This window comes from Canis lupus, chromosome 38, assembly GCF_011100685.1.
Source record: "Canis lupus familiaris isolate Mischka breed German Shepherd chromosome 38, alternate assembly UU_Cfam_GSD_1.0, whole genome shotgun sequence".
NCBI lineage: Eukaryota > Metazoa > Chordata > Mammalia > Carnivora > Canidae > Canis > Canis lupus.
Window position 1 is genome coordinate 24,652,221 of NC_049259.1, and position 20,593 is coordinate 24,672,813.

The 20,593-nt window shown below is 46.2% G+C and overlaps 1 protein-coding gene across 6 annotated transcripts in view; it reads right to left on the bottom strand.

The window, feature by feature from the left end:
* DISP1 (dispatched RND transporter family member 1) overlaps nt 1-20,593 on the bottom strand; it is a 155,991-nt gene that overhangs the window by 65,240 nt on the left and 70,158 nt on the right. Inside the window, exon 3 of one of the 6 annotated variants that reach the window (XM_038586421.1) lies at nt 5,536-5,653. The exons of the other annotated variants lie outside the window; for them this stretch is intronic. Within the exon in view, the coding sequence (XP_038442349.1) occupies nt 5,536-5,653 (118 nt within the window). The remainder of the gene's footprint in view (nt 1-5,535; nt 5,654-20,593) is intronic. 6 annotated transcript variants of the gene reach the window in all.

Consider the following 20,593-nt stretch of genomic DNA (forward strand, 5'->3'; position numbering starts at 1 on the left):
AAGGAAGGAAATGGCTTAGAGTATTAGGTACATTTTTAATCGGAAAAAAAAATGATCATTAAACCAAAAATTCAGCAGGAAGCGTTTCAAGAGCTATAAACTACCTAATACGTTTCATTTGTTCTTCAACAGAATCACTTTTCCTCTTCAAAGACTGTTCTATGCTGCATAAAAACCAACCAAAAAACCGATGCTTCAGTACTTGTGTCCCTCCCTCAGCTGCCGTGTGAGCTCAGTCTGTTAAAAATAATCTCACTTACTGCCTCTGGAAAAGAGACATTTTGATACTGGCTTAACCTTTTATAATACATCATCTAGTGCAGACTTTTTCCACCCAAAAGAGCGTTTACACCCCTGCAGTACAGTGTCTTCCATGTTCTATAACCGACCCCTGAGAAAGTGACTGCAGCTCTACAGATAAGACCATTTAGCAAGAAAGCTCATGTTTTAGCTCAAAGAACCCGGTTACTGAGAATCGGATGCTAACGGGGCATGTGCAGGGCATCAAGCAGCTCGAGGGCACAGGTGCGGGACACGACGGAGGGAGAAGGTGCAGTCCCGGGCTCGGGGGGAGCTAGGACTTTCCCTACAGTCAACCCAAGATGAACACGTGCACATTCCTACGGCAGGTGTCGTTCCACGGCGACGCCACATACTTCAGCCTCTGAAAATACAGAACAGGTAACGAACCCGGCGCGCAGGTTACAGACGCGAGCCACTCGACCGAAGTGAGGCCGCGGATGCTCAGGAGCTGCTCTCAGAGAGGATGGGGCGGGCGGCGTTGCTTCTCAAGCGCACACTGTGGGGCGCGGGATGGGACTACTCGGGACCAGCCACGGAGCGGCCCCCGGAGGATTAACGATCCCCGCCCCCCCTGCCCCCCGAGATCACAGTGACTCCTCGCAAATTTAACTGGCCGAATGCTTTTTAACAAATACGGACAACTAGATGCTAACAGTATTTTAATTATTTATTTTTTTTTTTTTTTTTTTTTAATTTTTATTTATTTATGATAGTCACAGAGAGAGAGAGAGAGAGGCAGAGACACAGGCAGAGGGAGAAGCAGGCTCCATGCACCGGGAGCCTGATGTGGGATTCGATCCTGGGTCTCCAGGATCGCGCCCTGGGCCAAAGGCAGGCGCCAAACCGCTGCGCCACCCAGGGATCCCGTATTTTAATTATTTAAAACACAACTTCAGGTTCTTATTTGTAAGCAGCTCTGTTGGTGGATAATTGACACACAACAAAGGTACAGCTCTTACGCCTCTAACCAAATGTGTTCTGACGACAGCGTGGACACGTTCCCGAGGCGCTGGAACCGGTACCTTGCTGCGAATTTTATTTTGTTGTTTAGATCTTATGGTTAAGCACACTCCGCTGACTGAGCCAGCCATGTGCCCCTCACTGTGAATTTTATTTATTTTTTAAAAAGATTTTTATTTATTTATTCATGAGAGACACAGAGAGAGGCAGAGACTGAGGCAGAGGGAGAAGCAGGCTCCATGCAGGGAGCCCGATGCGGGACTCGATCCCGGGACTCCAGGACCAGGCCCTGGGCAGAAGGCAGACGCTCCACCGCTGGACCACCCAGGCGTCCCCACTCTGAATTTTAGATAACTGAAGTGTCCTTTCAAGTTTGCAGATTTTGAAGACATTGTCTTATTATTGTAAAAGTTCATTAAACCTTCTAGATACAAGTTCTTTGTCAGGCATTATTTTACAAATATTTTTTCCCCTTTACACCTTGCTTTTTCATTTTTTAAATAGAAACTTTTGGAGGCCACAAATGTGTACAGTCTTGAAGTCCAATTGATCAGAACTTTTTTGTTCGTTTGTTTTAATCTCATGAATAGTGACTTTGTCCTAAGGAGTTGCTATGGCCTGGATGCTTGTTCGATCTACTGTGAGGACGGTAGGAAAGGGCCTGTGGGAGGTGATGAGGTCACGTGGAAGAGGCCCTCTGGGACGGGATTAGTGCCCGGGGAGCCCCACAGCCCCCTCCGCCACGTGCGGACGGCCTCCACCGACCTGCCGGCACCTGCACCTCGGGCTTCCGGCCTCCAGAGCCGTGAGAGACTAAATCTGTGTTTCCTAAGCCACCCATGCCCGTGCTTTGTTGCAGACGCCTGCACGGACGGAGACAGACATCGCTGCCTACCCTAGGCACACAAAGGCCTCCTCTCCTTTGCTCTGTAACTTTTGGTTTTCGGTTTTACGACATTTAGGTCTATGATCTATTTTTTAAAGACCTTGGTATTTGCCGTGAGACAGAGATCAAGGCCATTTCAGCCGTCCCGCAGGAGATCCAGCCAACCCAGCGGCACACGTGGAAAAGACTAATCTTTCTCCACAGAATGACGTTGGCACCTCTGCGGAAAACTCGCTTGGTTATCCATGTGGGTTTATTTCTGGACTCTTTGTTCTGTTCTACTGACTGCTCGTCTATCAATCATATTCTTCTAAAGAGATGAACTGCACATCATTTCCTCCGTCCTGATATGAAGGCTCAGAACCAGGCAACTGCTGCTGCGGATGGATTCCCGACATCCCCCCAACAAGGAATAGGAACAGGTTGAAAAGAATGGCCGAGTGTGTATTTCAGCATTCTTTAAAAATGATCACTAAAAAAAAAAAAAAAAAAGATCGCTTACTGGGGCGCCTGAGTGGCTCATCAACTAAGCATCTGACCCTTGGTTTCAGCCCAGGCTGTGATCTTGGGGTGGTGGCGTCGAGCCCCGTGTCGGGCTCCGTGCTTCGTGGGGAGTCTCCGGCAGGTTCTCTCCCTGTCCCTCTGCTCCCCCCATGTGCACATACCTGCGGGGTGCATGCACACTCTCTCTCTCAAATAAATAATAAATCTTTTTAAAGATCACTTATTTTTAAAACAATAAATATAAGCCAAAGTAACACTAAAATGGGTTAAACTAGTTTCCTAAGTGGACAGTTATTCAGTTAACTACTTGAAATGAGTACGGAGGCAAAAAAGCACCGAGGGGGTTAGCTCCTTTTGCAATTCCCCCAAAATGCTTCCCCGGGCGCTCGACTGGCCCTCGCGCCCACCCCTAGTCGGCTCTTCCCGACCAGAACCACCCACCCCCGCCGCCCTGCCCTGGCCAGCCAGCTTGCCCATCACAGTCAAGACGCAAGTTAATTTTTGTTTTATAAATCAGAGTATCTGTCACCTTGCAGTATTACCAATGCTGTTGTAAACTGAACTTAAAGTGGTATTAAAAAAAAAAAACACCTCCTGTTAAACAATTTTTATCTGTTATATATCTTACTATAGATTATGTACAAGTAACATCTAAATAAAATTACACTTTGAACCCTAAAAAAAAAAATTCAGTCTTTCTTTAGAGAGAAAACAAACCATCTTTTAGATTTTGAAATTCATCTCTATTTCCATGCATCTTTAGTTCCTTCCCAGAAGGAGAGAGAGGAGAGTGGAGGTGCTTCCTACTCAGTGCTGGTTTTCCTACCCACATCCTTAACCTTAGCTTTAGGGTCAAATCAGTTTCTCAGGTGGCAAATCCCTCAAGTTTCTGAAACAAGAAACTGGAATCCCTGAGAATCCTCAACATCATATGTCAGTCTGTATTTTTTCGTGTGTTTATTTATGTTTTAAATAACAAGTGACAGAAATTATATACCCAATGAATGGTTTTTCCAAGTTTGGATCATATTAAAGGTTTCAGAGATTTCCTGTAATACAAGAGCTTTAATAACAAAGGCAAGGTTTGTTGTTGTTATTATCATTAACCAGTATATTGTAATAAGATCATATATTTCAATAACGTAAAAACAATCTATACCTCATAGACATCGAAAACGGAAAACAGTAACTAAAATGAACATAACTCAAATGTGCAACAAAAAATCATTTAAAAATGAAAAGATATATAAAAGTCATCATAATTTATTATTCTTTTTTTTTTTTTTAATTTTTAAAGTAGGCTCCACACCCGGCGTGGAGCCCGATGAGGTGCTCAAAGTCACGACCCTGATTGAGCCCCAAGCTGAGACTAAGAATCGGACATTTAGCTGCGTGAGCCACCCTGGCACCCAAAAGTCATCATTGTTTTTTTTTTTTTTTAATTTTTAAATCTTTATCATCATTGTTTTTTGAGAGGTGAGAGAGAACTCGAGTGGGGCAGGGGCAGAGGGAGAAGGAGACAGAATTGCAAGCAGGCTCCACGCCCAGCTTGGAGCCAGCCTGGAGCTCGACCCTGAGATCAACCTGAGCCGAAACCAAGACTCAGACGCTTCGCTGACTGAGCCACCCAGCACCCCAAACGTCTTTTAAATGAAAAACTGAAAATACACAAAACGGCGACAGTCTTAGTCTCTTTTTCATGACAAATGATTCAGACACAAACTTTTTTCATTTTGCACCAATGGTGTCATCTCCAAGTTGGACATTTGGGTGTATTTCCCTTCATTTAAACTCATGTCCTTTTTTTGCTTTATTAAAATCCAGGATAGTTGACATACGGTGTAATACTAGTTTCGAGTGTCCGGCCCAGTGATTCCACGCTACTCATCACGACAGGTGCACCTCTTCCCGCCCATCCCGCCCACCTCCCCCTCGTGACCATCACTGTGTTCTCTGGAGCTAAGAGTCTATTTCCTGATTTGTCTCTGTTTTGCCCTTTGTTCACTTGCTTTATTTCTTAAATTCCACGGCCATTTCCATTTTTAACAGAGAAATTTTGTCTGCTTGCCCCGATTTTGGTTTTGCCAATAAGGTCAGGATCGCTTTGCTAATTCAGAGCAGGATCGGGTCCACTTTCTGCTGGAGCCCACCCCCCCCCCATCCCCCGCTCCTGGCAGTGGCTCCTCAGGCATTCGCAACACTCGCAGCCGGGACCAGGCTCCGCGACCCGGCCACCACGAGCAAACACAGTCGGGCCGTGTGCGAACCCCCGCAAGGGAACGGGCGTGACGCGCAGCTGCAGGCGGCCGCGACGACCTGGCACTGCCTGGATCGCACAAAGTGCAGTGTGTGCGTGAGCCTGTGACTGACAGAGGACATGCACGCCCCAGTCGGCAGCCACAGGGGAGCCCACTGCTCTCCCGCCCACTCCGCCCAGGGCCTGGGAATCCGCAACCTCTGCCTGGACTCGTAGGCCTTGCTCCCACGGGACAGTTACAATAGGGTCCCCACATCGCTGGCTTCTCCACCATCTGGGGTCTGGAGAAAAGGACAGAGGTTGTGCAGGGAAACACCGCTCTTGCGTCTCTTTGTCGCCGGCCCATCCCAGCTCACGGGGCCCCTGCCTCTCGCCGTGCCACCTGCCACCACGCCTGGAGCAGCCTCCACGCTGATGCTCCACCCGCTCCCCGGGATTTTACGCTCTCCTGTAACTGTGCCCCAGGTAAACGTGCTTCCTACGTATTCACACCTGCTTTGCTTTCTACTCCTCGACGCGCAGCAGCCGGGCTTCCACGCTCCCCTCCTACAGAGCCCGTCTTGGCCTCGCATCCCTCCCCCACTCTCTCCTCCTTGACCTCCACGCAGGACCCAACCCCACTCACCCGTCCTGCGGTCCCAAGACGCCTCGGACTCGGTTTTCCGAACAGGGCACCGTCCAGGCACTTCCTGCTGCAGATGGCTCTTTCTGCCTTTTCGTGGGCTGCTTGCTCTGACCTCTTCCTGAAACACAGTCCCCTCAGGTTCTGAGTCCCAGCCCTCATCCCTGAGATCCTGTTCCCGAGTGACATTAGGGAACTCTGACCCAGGACGTCCCGAACCCACGAGCTCCTCTGCAGCTGCAGCCGCAGCCTCTCTGCCTCCCGACAGACAAACTCCTGCTACTGGAGGCCAGCACCTGGAGACGGTGATCACGCTTTCCTGCAGGCCGTGCTCAGGGCTCCTGTGGCCTCTGCAGCCGTCAGACCCTTCCAAGGTCCTGGGGTCACCGCACTGCCCCGGCTCCCACGTCTATCCCCGAGTGGGCCACGCTGCACACGTTGTCTTCACTTCCTGAGAAAAAGGTTTTCCATCCTGTTGTCTTCACTTGGCCAATGGCTGGTGTTGGGACTTGCCATGACCCAAGTCCATCCACTGAAGTCCTAACCCCAGTGCCGCAGGATGGAGCCTCATTTGGAAACACGGTCAACAGAGTAATTTCTTGAGATGAACTCAGATGCCCGGTGTCCTGACGTAAAGGGGAAGGGTGAACACACACACACACACACACATGCACGTGCACGCGCGGGGAGAACACCCAAGTCAGGATGAAGGCCGAGACGGGGTGACGTGTCCACAAGCCAGAAATGCTAAAGCCGACCAGCAAACCACTAGAAGCTGGGAGAGAGGACGGAAGACATCCTCCTTGGAGACCTTGAAGGGACACCTTGATCCAGGCTTCTATCGCCCTAACCGTCCAGTCCGGGGCACCGCATGTGGCAGCGCTCAGAGACTGACACACCTAGTCGTCACCCAAGTCTTAGCCCACATGTCACCTCCTCCAGGAAATCTTCCCTATTTTCCCCCAAAATGGACTCCTCCCCACCCACCCACCCACTCATATGGTCCCCTAGGACTGCACTTCTCCTTTGTGGCTTTAGCCCTGTTTATCTCTGTGACTGACCAGTGTTTGTCTCCTCCTCCCCCCGGTGACATAGATCTGTCCGCGCCCACGGTGAGCACTCCTGGACCTTGAAGCACTGATCCCTGCCTGAAATTAGCTTAATCACCGACGTACATACTTATTTATGGCTCACTTCTTCCTCCACGGAGCGTGACCCCCGCCTGTAGGGCAGCGCCAGGGGCTGGCTGGCGCCTGGTGAACCAGCCCGGCAGCGAACACTAGGAGCAGGACCTGGGACCGCTGCCCGCTCCTGGCTCCATCACAGACAGTGGGGCCCGGAGAAAGCTCATGACACGTGTTGAACACAGGACTGAATGAGCCTATTTAATAAGGCAGGCAGTTCCCAGAATAACAGAAGTGTGGGGACTGCAACCTTCTATATGTTAAAGGACATCTCTTTTAGTAACAATAATTATTGATCAGCTCACCTCTGCTTTCCATCTGATATTTAAGAAGGTTTGCCAACAAAAGGACTCCAGAGGCATAGCTGTCAGCTATGATGGATTTCAAAATGATTTAAATTCATGGACGGAAGACACAAAACTTTGGGATACTTTCTTCAGTAAGGTTTCTGCTTTGAAACAGCAAAATGGAGAAGGACAAGATGTCTTTTTCAAGATTGTCAGTAATGAAAAGTGTCTTCCTTAGACTACTGCTGAGGAAACGCTAGCAACATTAAGAACTTTTTTTAAAGATCGTATTTATATATTTAGAAAGTGAGCAGGGGGAGGTGCAGAGGGAGAGAGAAACAGGGAGCTCGATGGGGGATCCGTCCCGTGACCCTGACATCACGACCTGAGCTGAAACCAAGGGTCAGATGCTTAACCGACTGAGCACCCAGGGCCGCACAACATCGAGAAAGTTTTAAAAATTATTTCCACCCAGTATCCTAAGTTTCTAACAGAAGAAGGATTTTCCTTTTTTCTGTTTCCTATGGCCTTGGCCCACAGCACATACATTTCATGTGGTTGTAATAATATGTGGCTACGACTATGAGAAAAATGGTAAATCAATTCAAAGCCATATTTGGAGAAAATGGTATCACACAAGCCGAGAGATAGTGTCCCAGGTGCTAGTGTTTGCATTGTTGTCTTTAATCAGAAAAATCTCTGGAAAGAGTTCCTTTTGCATAGGCATCTTCAGGAATTGCAGAAAAGCACTTACTGGGGGAAAACAGATCCCCTATCATTAATCAGTTCAGCAGACAAGGGAACTGGACACCAAACAGAACCCCGGCTCTCAAAGGATTAAATAGCAGTTTATTTAATACTAGCTTACTTGGATTTTGACGTTTCTTCTTCCCTCATTCTTAAAGTAAAAATTCTTTTTTGTTGTTGTTGGTTTTTTTTTTTAATAATGAATTTATTTTTTATTTTTTATTTATTTTTTATTTTTTATTTATTTTTTATTGGTGTTCAATTTAAAGTAAAAATTCTTGACCTCAGAAAGGATCCTAACACTCTTTTCCAAAATACACCATAATCAGAAAAACATGACTCAAAGTATAAAATGCATTTTTAACAAGAGTTAGAATCTCAGAGAAAAACAAAGTATTTATCTAAAAGTTCTCAAGGTTAAAAACAAGTAAACAGCTAACTAAACTAACAAATCTCTTAAAAGTCTTTCTGACAACAACGAAAACCGACCAAAACACAGAACACGGCTCAAGATAAGGTTGTCACTAAAATAACATAAAAGGAAAATTTACAATGTTCAGAGTTCTCATAAAGGGTAGTAGCATTGTGTTTAGGAAGATTGGGGATGTCTGTAGGAGAAAATAAGGATTTTTGGGAACACCGTCCGGTTTGCCTGTTGTCTTCAATGGACGGCAACAATAAAGACACCAAAATATCTTCCAAGAGTAGAACTTTTACCTCTTTTCATTAAATAAACTACCACAAAAATTTTTACCTTAAAAAACTCTTTCCTTCTTACGATTGGCTGGTCCAACATATGTAATAGCTTGAAACGTCACCCTGGAGAAGACGGTTTGCTCCACAGGTGTGCATGCTCCGTGGATGCTCCGTGGCATCCACACCCGTGCAGCGGCCAGCCCTGCGTCATGCGGGAGGCTCAGCGCGATGGCCTCTGAGTCTGGGATCAGACTTTACCAGCAGCCTCTCTCTGTGCTGCACACACGTCACTGAGCGGAGCGTGGGCAAACCCCACAACAGCCACGCTGTGACCACCTCAGCTAAGTCCGTAAAGTACACCATCTACCTGGAATGGTCCTAAATGAAGCAACTGGTATGAAATGCCAACTTGCTCCTAATTCAGGCAGACCCACTTTGCAAACCCACCCACAACCCACAAATTGGACTCCTCCAAGTTCCATACTCGTATTTCAAAGACCAAGCAGCCAAGGACCCAGGAAGAGTCCCAATCAGATCCCAGCATCAGTGATTCAAACAACCAGATGATAAAGGGTCAGCAGTGACACTTCTCTGCTATCGTGACCCTTGAACCACACTCCCACCTGTTGGCAACGTTAGGGTAAAAGCTCTGTGTCCATTCTCAAAGACATCATTATTTTGGTTTTGTTGTTGTTGTTGTTGTTGTTTTAAAGATTTTATTTATTTATTCATGAGAGACAGAGAGAGAGAGAGAGGCAGAGACATAGGCAGAGGGAGAAGCAGGCTCCATGCAGGGAGCCCGATGTGGGACTCAATCCTGGAGGCTGAAGCCCGTGCTAAACCGCTGAGCCACCCAGGGATCCCCGATAAAAATGCTTTAAAGAGCAATGTGATATTTACCAGCAGTGACTTAGGTCAAGAAACTCTTGTGCCCGAAACTCTAAGTATTTTGACCCAGGAGGGTAAGAGCAATGGGACAAGAAAATACTCTGACAAGTTTCTTTTAATCCCAACTGGTCTCCTGGCTGTGATCGGAGCAGCCACTCAGAAGGATGACAAGTTGCAGAAAAATAAGGCTTGTGATTCAGGTATTCAAACAAGTATTTTAAAAACGTGCCTGTCTTACCAAGCAAGGTTTTAGGCGTGAGAGGGTGACACAAGCCGGCTCTTGGTTCCCAATTTCCCATTAACCTGACATCGGGGAGGAGAAACTTGACGACCCCGTATCTCTGAACCGAACCTGCAGCTTCTGTGATGACTTTTTCCCACTAGAAACCCTTAATTCTACACATCTCAGCGCAGCCTCGGTGCTGACGCAGCGCTGTCCCTCGCTGTCCCTCGCCGTAGCCTGGCCCTCCGGAGAGGCGCGCAAGTCCCCGGCGGGGCACGTCCCGCCCAGCCGCCCGCGAGGCACCCTCTTAACCAGCCCTCTGCCTTTGGGGAAACTCGATTAGCTCTCCAAGCTCTTTAAGTAAACACGGTGCTTCAAATAACCCGTAGCCAAGTTCAGCCGCCCTCTGGCAGAGGGTTTGCTTTCTAGGCTTTTCCAGGTCGCCCATTGGCCCCACGTGGCAAGACCGCCTGAGTCACTGTGCTTCGAAGGAAGCGCCCACAACAGCTCTCGGGCGTCAGGGGACACGCAGCTTCCGGGACGCGCCGCGTCTACACAAGTTCAGCAACTTCACTGCTGCCCCCGCCAGCCGCGCGGTGCTCAGACGCCTTGAGGCCTGGGCAGTCCTCCTGGAGCACGAGCGCAGGCGACCCCACCGCGGAGAGCCACGCGCGTCTTCCTTCACTGTCCCTGTTCTCGGCCTTTGTCAGCGGAGGTCGAGGGCACACAGTAGGTGCTCAGCAAACGCGTCCCGACCGCACAAGCCCCTGAGCCCGGCAGGCGCTGCCCCTGCCTCTGCAGTCCTGCAGCACCCATGGACCGGGCCCCGGGAGGGGCGGCCTCACACACAGCGGGTGACACCCCAGCTGGGCCTCCTGAGCCGCCCGCGGCAGGGCCCTCCTCCCCTCCACCGTGTCTGCATGAGGGTCACACTGAGTGCGTGAGATGCCATAAAACGCAGTATAGTTACTTCTCTAATACAAATTAGGAATCTTTCCATTGCAGAAAATATTACTGGGTATTTTTTTCAAAGATTTATTTGAGAGTGAGAATGAACGAGCGAGTGAGCGAGCGACCAAGAGAGAGAGAGAGAGAATGGGCAGGAGGGCAGAGGGAGAGGGGACGCCAAGCAGACTCTGCCCTGAGCACGGATCCCGACTCGGCGCCCGATCTCACGGTCTTGAGGTCACAACCTGAGCTGGAATCAGGAGTCAGTTGCTTAACCAACCGAGCCATGCAGGCATCCCATGGATACGTATTATTTTTAAACAAAAGTCAACCAAGGGCCTGTATATTACAACAAAAAACAAGCTTATGAATTTTATATGATATATTCAAGGTCTTGCATTAATAATAATGTAATTTCACCGTTCATTTGTCTTTCTACATAATGTTCACTAACAAGAGGTGAGAACAGATATGAATAATTTATAAGAGAAAAACTCAAAACTGAGTAAATTCTATCCATTTAGTGTATTTTTCAGAACTTGGAAGAGACCGCCTTTACTGGACACAGCAGGAAGTCAGAGGACCACAGAGCTTGACTTGGGGCTCAAACGGATGCAGCCGGGGAGGCTGAAACAGGGGAGAGGGGTCCCCTCTGCAGGAGACCTCAGGGAGCCTCGGCGACCCCTCCCTAGCCGAGGAACCAAGATGCTCCCAGGGCACCCGTGAGGTCAGAACTACGTGACGTCACCACATATCCCTCTGTCCCCCTCACCCACGAGTGTCCCACAGACAGTGGAAAAGCAGACGGAAGAACCAGGTGTCCTCTACCTGTAAATAGCATAAAACAATGCCACTATTCTCAGTCTTTACGTGGAGAAATATAGCTATTTTTCACGAAATACTTATGTTAACATGCGATTGTTTTACTTTTTAATGAATTAATGAATATCTTAAAATTCTGTTTTAATTCCTTCTATGGTAAAGACCAACAGCTGTAACTCACATAAACGGGGTCCCCAACCAGTGGGAAGAGTGTACAGGGCTCTCCAGAGCAGGAGGCCTGAGAATTAGGGGGCCCCGAGCGGCTGGTGCTGCTACACTGCCAGGGTGGCTAATCCGTCTATACCTACTGTCACATGCCTGTAATAATTATTTTGTTTTGAAGGTCCTGGAACCCTCATTAATTGGGACTAAGACAATTCCGTTTAGTTCGTGGAATACACTAATTGGCCACTTAAATTCCCTTAAGGTCCCTGACCCTGTGTTTTGGGGAGGAAAGGATGTGCTGTTGCCACAGACATTTAGCTCCAAGTGAACGGCCCCAAGTCCACCTGAGCTACATCAAGTGATCACAAAGAGTTTCTCAGTGTCAGATCTCCTGGAAACACCCTAAGGAGATCTTCTGTTAGTCTAACTGGCAAACCATTCACATCTAACCTCAATATTTTTTTCAAAAGAAAGTCATTTTCCTAAAAAAAAAAAAAAAAAAAAGAAAAAAAAAGTCATTTTTTTCTCTGCAGTAAAATCAAAACTTTTTTATATTCCACTCCTTGTACACCTGAGCACATAACCCCCGATTTAGAATATGAATTACAGAAATGTACTTTTATACCAAAAAATAAGTTAAATTCAAAAACATAGAGATTAGAAATTTTAGCAGGACAATGTAAGCAATACAATGTGTTGCTTTATTTATTGATGGCTGAAAATCTATTCCAAGAAAACATTTTTATTTATTATTTATATATTAATATAGTGAGAACAGTGTTTTTATACCTGTGTGTATGTATATACATACACATATTTTTTCTTTTCTTTTCTTTTTAAACCTCTGGTCCTGCGGCACCTCAGTGGCTCTATCCCTTAAGCATGTGACTCTCGGTCTCACCACAGGTCTTGATCTCAGGGTTGTGAGTTCAAGCCCTGCCTTGGGCTCCATGCTGGGAATGGAGCCTACTAAAAAAAAACAAAACAAAACACCACTCTGGTCCTAATTTCAGTTTATTTAGGTACTTAGCTTTAGTAGCTGTCACAATCGGGAAGAAAAATCTTAAAGATAATATGGAGATCCAAATGTGAGAAGCACATCTTCAGCTGGAATACCAAATCAGGGCACTTGTTTTTCAATTCTACCAATTAGTTGTTAGAGGTTTGTCTTCACGCACTGTTAATTTAAAATGTTGATCTGCTACAAGTTGAGACTTCAATAGCTAATAACCTCAAGGTACAATTTGCTAAGATTGAAATCAATGACTAATAATAATAGGCACATCTCTAATAAGTTGAAGAGCAAGGATCCAAAGCCAGAAAATACGATTTCCAAGTCATGCAATACCCTTGATGCTCAAAGTGTGACCCACAACCAGTTGCATCTGCCAGCAGCTGGTCATAAATATGGAGTCCCAGGCTCCGGTCCAGATCTACTGATTTTACTTTTTAACTAAATCCCTGGATGACTTCTGTGCATACTAAAATTGAGAGGCACTGCTCTAGAACATTTGCATATATATTTTTAAAAACCACCTGAATGCCTAGTATCCAAGAACTCTGAACACCTGACTACAAGTGCTCACAAGACAGTTCAATTTCACTCAAACAGTCTGACATCTAGACATCCTTAGGAACCTGAAATCACTTCTATTTGAGAGAGTCAGAGAACATAATGATCTACATCTCTAGATTACAGTTTTTTTTTTTTTGTTTTTGTTTTTGTTTTTTTTTTTTTTTTTTTTTTTTTTTTTTTTTTTTTTTTTTACCACGAGAGCTCACCAGAGATACATACATCGTCTGCACCCGTTAGGCTTTCTAGGGTGAAGCTTCCATAAAGTCATGATTCGCTATTATCTTAGTCTCCTATATTGCACATCAAAGTAAGAAATGGCCATTATATATTCTGCAAAACTGCCAACAGCGCCCCTAAAATGTGAACCACTCAAAGGCATGAACCATGTCTTCGTTATTTTGTCTCATTAGCGAATAGTACACGGCACATGGTAGCAATGCAATTTATCAATTAAGTAGATACATGAAAGAATGAACACATCTCTCAGCTGGTCTCCAATCTCGTGCATTTTGGTAAATACCGCACGAGTATTTTCATACCCTCACCACAACCCCTGGAAATACAGGCTCAGCGAGAGAAAGTGACCTGTGGGACATCACATACCTGATTAGACATGGGATTTAAGTTCAGGTCTGACTTCAAAGCCCATGAGCTACACCACTGGTTCTGAAAAAAGGTAAAATCAGAACCACCTGGGGCACTCATACAAACAGATCCCCACTTTCTGAGCACATCCTTCTGCACTGCTCTGACTTTTAGAACACACGCTCAGTCCATCGGCGACCCTAACTGGGTTACGAGCCCTACCAGCCGCCCTGAAGGGCTGGAGGAAAGAACTGCCCTAATGCATCAGTAGCACTGTTGCACCGAACACCGTAGGACTAAAGAAGTAACTACGCAGATGCTATGTGCTAGTGAGTGAAGCACCTGCTGTCTGTCCAAGGGCCACCTGGTTCCGGGCTGGGGGCTGTCCTGTGCCTCCCGGGAAGCGAGATGCCATCAGCACACCCGCCTGCGCCGGGGCCACTGACCGTCTCTGCAGACGTTGCCAGGTGGCCCCTGGGACACAAAACGGGCTGCGGCTGGAGTCACGGCTTTCCGTGTGCAGGATCTGAACAGACAAGCAAATATATCACAGATACTGGGAGCCGAGCCTCTCACCGCTGGAGGAAGGAGCTACAGGTGAGAAAGGGAGGAGCGTTAGAAGGAACTCTGCCCGACGCGCGGCACGAGCGAGCAGTAGGAACGCTGCGTTTCTAGACACAGATATTCAAACAGATGTCGGAGCATAGCTGTGCATCCGGCTGCCGCCCAAAGGCCTACGAGCAAGGACACGCAAGCCGCAGGGAGGGGCCCAGCGCCCGAACCTTGGTCTCTAAGCTCCGTTCTCCAATAGGAAACCCTCGGAGCTCTAGAGCCCTTGCAGGAAAAGTATATGGCAACTGGGATATCTTGTGATGTCTCGACGTATAGAGGTGCTAAAAAAAGGTGGAAGGAAGACAAAAGCTGATTCAGAGGAGCTCACAGCGCCAAGGCTACAACAATCTGAGCGGGAAAACAAATTACCACTGGTGTCGGGTGAGAACCCACAGAGTAAAATAAACACTCATGAGGCTGGACGGACACAAACACGGATGCTTGGAAAAAGGGACGATTCTTTTTACAGTTACTCTCCAATTATTGAACATGGAAGGAACGGCAGAGATAAGAAATTAAGCAAATATCACAGTAATAATTATTGCAGGCAAGAGTCTGGGTTTGGTGGGAATCAGGGTATTTGTGAAATCATCAAACCACAGGTGCCCTTGACTGAAAGAATTATGACTGTTGTATCGGCCTTGTGGTATTTTTTTTATTGAGAAATGGGATATTTGCAAAGTATCTCCTTACAAGATACTTAATTACAAAGGAAAAAATAGTAACTTTACAGAGAAAAAAAAAAAAAAAAAAACACCCTGGGCAGACACGTTACCTAAGCAATCAAAGTGTCACCAGTCATCAGACTCTGACTTCACACACTCCCTGATGTGATGTCCTGACAAGTGCAGGCTTCTTGTTTGGGGTATTTCTGCCCCAAATGCAGAACCTCAATCTAATCATGAGAAAACATCAGATAGACCCAAATTGAGAAATGTTTATATATATGCAAACAAATATATATATATATATATATATATATATATATATATATAGTGCTCTTCAAAATCGCCAAGGACGTGGAAGATAAACACTGAAGAGCTATCATCACACACAGACCCTGGGAAAACACGGCAATTCAGTGCAATGAGGGGTCCTAGATCAGATTCTGGGCCACAAGAAGGATATAAATAGGAAAACTAGCAGAATTTAAATAAGGCTTATAGATCAGTTAGTCATATTATGCCAATGCTCATTCCCTTGTGTCAATAACTGTGCTATAGTTACGTGGGATAACAGGAAGAAATGCTGGGTGAAGGGTCAAGGGGAACTCTCTAAGCTTTTTTTTTTTTTTTAACATTTTATTTATTTATTCTAGAGCGTGTATGTGAGGACAGTGAGGGGGCAGAGGGAGAGTCTCCAGCAGACTGCCCCCTGAGCACAGAACCTGACGCTGGGACCCATCCCTGGACCCTGAGAGCAGGACCCGAGCCATCCATGCACCCCTCCAAGTTTCTTGAGGGTTTAAAATTATTTCAGAATAAAAACTTGGAAAAAAGGCGCACATGAATGAACCAGAGTTCATTTATATTTTTAAACAGCTCAAGGAATTCTGATGCAGGTACCTGGGAGGAGTTTGGAAGCCCCAACCAGCAACCAGGATCTAGAGAAAAGAATGCGAGAGGAAACATTAAGGACGCCGAAGGACAGGCACTTTCCCGGGCATCTCGTGCGCAGGACTTGGCAGCGGCGCGGTTGCTGCCCCGAACCTCTCACCTTACAGGGCGTGACTGGCCTCGCCGCTGTGCACGTGCGTTTTGCATTTGTCTACTTATAAGCAAAGTCAGCACAGCGTCCAGGTTCGCTGCATGAGCACAGAACTGCGTCCCACACAGCCCGTGTCCAGAGCCCTGGCCGGTGTCCGGGATGCTCGTGCAAGCACACGCCCAAGTTCAGATGTAGGATGAACAGACCTGTGCGCCTGGGGCCGTGTGACTGTGTCGTGTGACTGCTGCACGTCCGTCTCTGAGCACCAAATGTGTGCCCTTTATTTTGGAAAATGTGTAAAGTGGAAAAATAAGGTTTCTACGCAGCACTTGGAGCATGTGTACTTCCTGGGTTTCTGGGGCACTGTGTTTAAGTCCTTTAAATTACTTTCCAAAGATAAATGTTTACGCTTGGAATTACTGAGCCAGAGGGTGTGGACTTCCTTGCGGTGCTTTAACTGCACCCCAAACAGCCCTCTGCACCCTTCAACCCAACAAGCACTGGGCCTCCTCATTTTTAAAAAACAAAAAATGTAGGTTGAAAATACATGAATTTATCCTCCTGCCTTATTTTAACTGGTATTTCTTTAGTTAATGGTACTATCTCGCAGATCCTTTGCTGCAAGGACACACACATCTTCCCTAAAAGCTGCTCCAGCCGTAATCTGGCCTCTCGCAGTACAATCCTTACACATGACAGACTTCAACGTTCTTTCTGGAAAATTCCTTTGAAAAATTAATCTTGGGGATCCCCGGGTGGCTCAGCGGTTTGGCGCCTGTCTTCGGTCCAGGGCGCGATCCTGGAGTCCTGGGATCGAGTCCCACGTCGGGCTCCCTGCATGGAGCCTGCTTCTCCCTCTTCCTGTGTCTCTGCCTCTCTCTCTCTCTGTCTATCATGAATAAATAAATAAATAAATCTTTGAAACAAAAAAGAAAAATTAATCTTTTTTATCTTCTCTGATAGGACTCTTAATTTCTCTACTCATGAATTTCCAAATATCTATACCGATACCCTACGCTGATATTTAACATCCCGTCGATCGTTGCCCTCACCGTTATTTCTGGTGGGTTTGGCCTGTCACAGGGACACAAGGAATGTATGTAATCCCACCATAAAATGTTGTCTTTGTTCTGACAAATTCCATGGAAAAGCAAGTCAGACAAATGGGAAATGCCCTAAAAGTGGAACACATAGGAGGTTTTAAAACTAGAACAAAGGAAACATACAGAGACTATTTCTCTCCATTCACTAAGTTACAAAGAGAAAAATCTGGCCCCGTTGCATTAACCTGCACATTTGCAAGATTTCTCCTGCCCCGTCTGGAAAAAGACACTTTTAAATGTAATACAGATGAGACAAGATCCCACCAGACTTGAATCCCTTCTGCCACTGTACTGGAGTTCCTCCAAATATTGCCACCCTATACTGGCAAGAGCAAATGCTCCTTTCTGGTGCAGGAGATTGGAATGGCCCTCCAGGAGTAAGGAAAAATTCACATGCTGGCAAGGAGGAATTGAAGTTAGAAGCCAAATCTTAAAAGATGAAAAAAAAAAAATCACTGAAAAATAACATGATTGTATTTATTTGCAAAGTACATTTTATCTTAAATGATTTCCAATGTACAAATATCTTATTCTTGATTATCTCCCGACATGAACATGTGGTAGAGACCATATGGAAAAATTAAGAAAAGCTCAAAGCACTCCATGTTAGTCTCAGAAGAAAGTCAGACGATCCCTTTTACGCTCATGTAGTGTTTCCTTTAAAGATGTGTCAAGGCTCTAATTCTAGGGGCACCCGGGCGGCTCAGCGGTGGAGCGTCTGCCTTCGGCTCAGGGCGTGACCCCAGGTCCTGGGATCGAGTCCCCCATCGGGCTCCCTGCATGGAGCCTGCTTCTCCCTCTGCCTGTGTCTCTGCCTCTCTCTCTCTCTGTGTGTATCTCATGAATAAATAAATAAAAATCTTAAAAAAAAAAAAAGAATTTGGTCTTCTGATCAATTTGTATTTTTACGAATTTATATTTCATGGATATCAATCTCATCATTTTTGATGAAATTACAATATTACCAGTTTGCTTTCTGTCTTCTTCTCTTGTTGATGTTTTATGCCCTAAAAACAATGACCTTATGTTGAAAAATATTCTTAATGATCTGCAGGGGAAAATTCAGACAATTCTATTTACAGAAATTTAAAATGTTATTATATACGGATATTCCTTATATAATTTCCGAAATTGGTTTAGCAGTCATTCAAGTCATCATATGGTATCACATGAGGTCACCTAATACAGGATGCATTTCACTCAGTTCCTCATTATAACCTCAGCAGCACAGCAACTCTCACTTCTCAACAACCAGTACCACACAAGCTCGTGCATGGCCCATGTGCATGAAATGTGCTTGTCTGTGGCAAAAGTACTTGACACATTTTACATGGCAAAGGAAATGAGAAGTAAGGTGTTATCACTGAGGTCCTAAACAACTAAGCCAGGTGTCTTACTGCCAGAGAATGAACTATCATTTAAGATATTAAAAATTCTGCTTTTAAAACAAATGTTATACTAACAAGCATAACTATAAAACTAATGGTCTGCAAACATCCATCCCTGAGTGAGCCAATTTCAGTTAGAGGTGTAACGTTCGGGGCCCTCATCTATTACAGGGCAAAGCTTTTGCTCAGGAGAGAAGAAAAAACAAAACACCAAGATGCCAAATCAAGATACATTAATTAAAATGCTGCTTTTATTTATACCCCAAAAAGCTAGTATTTACACTTTGTTTCCTTACATATAAAATCTCAATTGCTGGTTAATTCTAAACGACAGAAATCAGCTTTTCTGAAATTAATTTTTTAAGGTACAGAAGCTCCCTTAAAGATCTTTTAAAGAATTAGGGGCACCTGGGTGGCTCAGTCCGTGAAGCGCCTGCCTTTGGCTCAGGTCATGATCTCAGGTCCTGGGATGGAGCCCCGCATTGGGTGCCCTGTTCTGCGGGGAACCTGCTTCTCCCTCTCCCTCAGCACCTCCCCCCTCCACTAGTCCTCTCTCTTACTCTGTCTCTAAAATAAAGGAAAAGAAGGGAAATGAGTGGGAAAAATTCGAGAGGGAGACAAACCCTGAGAGACTCCTAACTCTGGGAAACACAAAGGGTTGCGGAGGGGAAGGAGGGTGGGGAGATGGAGTGACTGGGTGACAGGCAGTGAGGCGGGCACGTGATGTGCCGGGTGGCACATAGGTGTTATACTATATGTTGGCAAATTGAATTTAAATTAAAAAATGTAAAAAATAAAAAAAATGCAAAAAATAAAATAAAATCTTAAAAAAATAAAATCAAAATACCTTTTTAAAAACTGAAAAGAACACTTTAAGGTTTTGCTTTCAAAAGTAAGTAAACTTATGAAAAGTGTAACATTGTATTACTACATGACTTTAGGGTTTATGGAAATGCTTTGCCATGAAGTGGTGCAGGTGCTCCTTACGAGCCCCACATCTCCCCACCTAGGGCATCTGTGCTTGAATATCCTGTGACTTGGGGTAAAGCTACCCAGAGAGCAGAGCTCCTCCCCTGAAGACCTTCCCTTATGAACCCACAGGTCTGAAAGCTTAACCAAAGCCCCAGAGCCCCTTGGGCCAACCAAAGCATCAAATGTAAGGACTCCTGGTTAGACATGAATCAAAAGCATCAACCAAAAAATGTCAAGTTAAAAAATAAATGAATAAAGGCAAACTAACGTACTGAACTAAGTTCTGTTCAGAACAAAATGCTACTCTGACTTGCACGTCGAGAGGAAAGCCTGCCGACGCCCCCACGGACGGGGTGTGGCGTAACCTCTCCAGGGGAAACACAGTCATAGGTATTGATATTTTAGTACAGCTTCCAAAATACCCTCTAAGCCAGAAATCCCGCAGCCACAATTGACTCCACGACTAAAGCTCCTAATACAAACAAGCCTATTTGCAGCACATTCTCTGTTTATCGAAGGAAGAGCAAGACTAGGGAACGGGAACCAGCTGGATAAAGGTCGGTTCCTATAGCAGAATTTTATGTCCACTGTTTACTTAAAATGCTTCTCTTTGCGCTCCTCTAGTTTTCTAGGCTGCCGTGAAGTCCTTGGTCCTTCCTTTACCTGCCAGTGTCGGAAGGAGCGGATTCTCAGCGTCCTCTAAATGTGATCGTGAGGAAGGAGACCTGCTTCCGGGGGAAGCAGGGTCTGCAGCCTCCTCTCGGCGGCCCCTGGGGGAGATCGTGGGAGGGAGAGGCAGCACCCCAGAAGACGCGTCCACCCACCACCCACCCACCCAGGACACAGCACAGGGTGCTCGGGGCATTGAACCTTCGGCAGCTGTTCAAGCCACGAATGCAGGGAAAACGCGCTGAACGTTCCCTGTTCCTGGGTGGGGGGAGCAGGAAGGGGCGTCGCTGTCACCTGCTAACACTGCTCCTGCCCAGGGAAGCCGCGTGCAAGACCTTAAGTTCCCTGGAATTCACTATTTGAGGCTTTAGCTTTGTGTTTGCCTAACAGTGTAAACAGGAATGCGTGGAGCAAAGCCTCTATCACAGTGAAAGGCGTGACCTCAGGGTGAACAGCTACTGGCAGAAAAGGCTCACAGAGGACCAAAGT